Source organism: Limulus polyphemus, unplaced genomic scaffold, assembly GCF_000517525.1.
Source record: "Limulus polyphemus unplaced genomic scaffold, Limulus_polyphemus-2.1.2 Scaffold4436, whole genome shotgun sequence".
NCBI lineage: Eukaryota > Metazoa > Arthropoda > Merostomata > Xiphosura > Limulidae > Limulus > Limulus polyphemus.
The window spans coordinates 32,410-36,722 of NW_013670046.1; the positions used below are offsets into that span (position 1 = coordinate 32,410).

Consider the following 4,313-nt stretch of genomic DNA (forward strand, 5'->3'; position numbering starts at 1 on the left):
TACTTTCATTGCTTTTACTGGTTGTTTGGCGCAGATAGCCTAGCTGCTTTGCGCCATAAAACACCAACCAACCAACTTACTCATGGCTTTTCTTCATTTGTCTTATTTGCTTGATGCTGATTGGGGTTCTGGATTGATCAGATCAATCTCAATCATTTCATGGATCTTTTCTGTTTTAATATGTCGTCTTTAATCCCATTTGGGTAGGCTGTTTTCTTCAGGACTGAGAATGCTCATGGTATACATTCTTTTCTTCTTTGATTTTTTTCACCACATGATTAGATACCAATTTCGTGCCTTGACCTTTGGACTTGTTTTGGTTCCAGATGTTTTTTGTGGGGCAGTCTGCGTTTTATCTGACTTAGACGTTTGGGGGATTTTACCAACACTATTCATTGGATGTCTGGTTTTGTTAGCTCATTTCAAATGGAGGTAGTCTTTTCATACTCTTATACTTCATCCATAATCAGCCCAGGTAGTTGGATTTTCCAGTTGGATAAGTTTTCCTGTTACATTCTTCACATTCTAGTCTCTTTGGGGTGTTTATTTTTAAACACCCCCTCCAACGGGAACATCCATTCTCCTCCTCAAATACATTCAAAGGTATTTTTGATTATCTGAGCCTTTATGTTAAGTTTTTCTCTTCATTTCTATTCTTCCCTCTTCTTCTATATGCTTTGATAGTTCAACATATCCCCCACAACTTGGGATTTACTGCTTCCTTCCCCTCTTCTGGATTGTTTCTATTTTCTGATGTTCGTCTCTAAAGGTGGGATGTATTGTTCTATCAGTAGAAGGCTTCAGGATAATCGTCTCCAGTTGAAAGGTCTTATCCCCTTCACACCCAGACACTTCTGCCAGTCCAAGGGGCTTTAGTTCACACTCTTTTTTTTGTCTAGTTTGACTGATTCTGTTTCATTTCAACTTGTTGATGGTGGTGGCTTATATCACTCACCAAGAGGACACTCCTTCTTATTCTCTTTGAGGTAAACGGGGAATTTTTTTTGAATCCACTCACTTGACATACATCTCCTGTAGAGTCGTGTTCCAGGTGCTTTGTCCTTATTGCTAATTGAATTTCCATTGTCTTCCAGGTGCTTCGTCCTCATTGCTAATTGAATTTCCAATCCTAACACTCTCCATAGAGTGATGTCTCAATCCTCCTAAATTTTGATGGCTCTACCTCCTGTGGGGGTACTCTTCCATGTGAAGTTTTTGAATCTTTTCTCACTTCCTTTCATCAAATTCAGACAGGTTTACATTAGTTTTTTCTCATTCTCTTAGCCTTCTTCCCCAATATTTTGAGCATCCATGTCACTCTGGTTTCAGTTTTTCTGATTGATCTTTCGTAGACTGCTTTATTTTTTCTAAGCTGTTTCGGCTCGATTTATTTTATTGTTCTGGATAAATTTTAATAACCTACATTTTAGTGGCTCATGTGGTATATTTCTTGTGTAAAAACAGTATATCAACAGAAGTTTAGGTGCACAACTAGCATGTCAACTGGAGTTTTGGTGTACAAACAGTATATGAACAGTAATTTAGGCATACGACTAATATATCAGTGGTGTTCAGGTGTACTACCAATATATCAACAGGAGTTTAACAAGGTTTGCAATAGTACTGGTGGTATCAGGTTGCCAGTACCGGGAAAGACCAGGTACCACCAATACCGGTACTCAAGCATCTCTAATCATGGGACTTGAGCAATTAGAATTTCAACTGTTCCTCCCAGTGTGTTCTCATGGGAAAATTTTTTTTCACACCAAACCAAACTGTCAATTATGTGTAAGCCCACATGGTATGATGACTATGGCAGTTGAAATCTAGGCTTTCTATTTTGTAATAAATTTAATGGGAGTCGGCCTAAGAAAAATCTACCAGCAAAGTGTAAATTAGAGCATGTCAGAGGTATCTGTGGAAAGTGGTTTCTGAATTTTCATTGATTGCTCTTTAGGCCCATAAAATTGAAGAATATAAAAACATAGTTTCAGAATATCAATGAAGAAATTATAGAGAATATTTTATGTTATATTTCATCATTTTCTAGGGGATGGACAATAAAATCCAGTAGAGGAGATAGCTCAAGAACAAATATCCAAATTCTCACACTAGGGGAATTTGAGGTTGTTTTTATATATTTCCTTATACAATTAAAACTTAAAATTTATATAATATTAAAATTTGATTTATTATATACTGATAAGCAAATCTCACAGTGAAAATTGTCAATAGCATGAAATATGGGAAACTTGTGACTCCAACATGCTGAAAGAGAATGTGAATGTGCCTACATGATTGATTACGGTTAGGTAGGTGCATGCATAATTAACTCTTAGCATGCAGGCAGGTCAAACTGCACGTCATGACATTTTAGTGAGTTACATTCAAAATTTAATTCAACTACTTAATTATCATAGTACACAAACAAACTTGACATTAAACAACTGAAATGTGAACTCAAAACTACCACGTCAAACATTTATAATTCTGTGAAAAGTGAAGCTGAAATAGCAGAGGAGGCATTCGGTCATAATTGTGAAGATGGGACATGTGATAACAGATATTATTCTCAACATATGATATATTATAAACCAGTACCAGTACTGATGGCCTGGTACCTGTACTGGGTGCGAGTACCACCTGTACCACTACTGGTACCGACTACAAATCCTGGAATTTAGGTGTAGAACAACATGTCAACAAGAGTTTAGGTGTACAACCAGTATATTAGGTCATGGTTTATTTATATTATTGCCAAGCAATGAATGTCACTAGGAACAGAGAAGTACCTAACATTGAAAATGTTTTTATATTTTACATTCATGTTTTATAAAGTTAGTATTATTTCAACCACTGTTCCACGAATATAAATATACAATAAAAAATAAACAAATGATTTTGGTAAAAAAAATAGTTTGACAGTAAGTTTTTTTCTTTGTTTTACTTAGTTAGTTGTAGCAGTGTGGTAGAAAGAAGTGGAAAGAAGGATATGGAAGGTAATGACTCCCCAGAAGAAGAAGATTGGGAGAGTGAGATTATGAGTGACAATTTATATGGTAAGATTCACTGCACTAAGAAGGAGATATGGTTAAGTTATATTTCTAAAACGAAAGCAGAAGAACATTACACAGGGTGTGATATTAACTCCATTGGCCACTGGCAAACATTTGGCTTCCATCAGTTTATGAGTTATATGTCTTTAGTGGATATGTTTTGCATACATCAGAAACATTTGTCTATGTTTGTAGTAATTACATTTCTTAATATGAAATTAAAAAAACATGTATAGTAACAGGTACATTGAAATACCTTTTTAACATGCTGTTTTACTTGCTATTTTAAGTTTGTAAAAGAAGTTGTCAGAAAAGTATTATCAGTCAGTTATCTTAGTGTTTTTATGCTCATTATTGTTGTACTTGGAACCATATGTTTTAAAAATAATTATGACCATTGTTTAGAAAGTGGTTGTTATCAACTCAGAATAATATAGTAGTTTCCCTTGACAGACACTGGCTAACACTAGATCCTAATAGGTCTTTGCTTTTAAGTTTTATGTTAAGCAAAATTGATGTATAACTGACTAATATATATACATTTGAGAAAATTATATCCAAACATACTTTCTATGAGCATTTTATGTGAAAAATTATATTTTTAGTTTTTCTTTTATGAATTCATTTCTATACATTAATAATTATCAATAAACACAGAAAGTCACAAGGAAAAAACAAGTAAGCAAAATGGTAGTGTGGAAATAGATCTACAAATTGTTTGTGGTTTGGTATAGCGCAGAATGATGGATGTGCATAGTGTTTGTGGTTTAGTATACTATGATGGGAGGTATGTGAAAAGTATTTGTGGTTTAATATGGTGTAGCAGGATATATGTGCAAATTGTTTGTAGTTTAGTATGCTGTGGCAGGATGTATGTGCAAATTGTAGTTTAGTTTGCTATGGCAGGATGTATGTGCAAATTGTTTGTAGTTTAGTGTGCTCTGGCAGGATGTGTGTGCAAATTATTTGTAGTTTAGTGTGCTGTGCAGGATATATGTGCAAATTGTTTGTAGTTTAATATGCTATGGCAGGATGGATGTGCAAGGTGTTTATGGTTTAGTATGCTGTGGCAGGATGGATGTGCAAAGTGTTTGTGGTTTAGTATAGTGTGTTTGGATGTATGTGCAAAGTGTTTGTGGTTTAGTATTGTGTGTTATGATGTATGTGTAAAGTGTTTGTGATTTAGTATAGTGTGTTAGGATGTATGTGTAAAGTGTTTGTGATTTAGTATAGTGTGTTAGGATGTATGTGTAAAGT

At 34.6% G+C, this 4,313-nt stretch overlaps 1 protein-coding gene across 4 annotated transcripts in view; it reads left to right on the forward strand.

Moving 5' to 3' along the window:
• LOC106471150 (leucine-rich repeat protein SHOC-2-like) overlaps positions 1 to 4,313 on the forward strand; it is a 44,523-nt gene that overhangs the window by 28,580 nt on the left and 11,630 nt on the right. For 3 of the 4 annotated variants that reach the window (XM_013931737.2, XM_022399765.1, XM_013931738.2), the window contains exon 6: positions 2,952 to 3,059. The exons of the other annotated variant lie outside the window; for it this stretch is intronic. In XM_013931737.2, the coding sequence (XP_013787191.1) occupies positions 2,952 to 3,059 (108 nt within the window). The remainder of the gene's footprint in view (positions 1 to 2,951; positions 3,060 to 4,313) is intronic. 4 annotated transcript variants of the gene reach the window in all.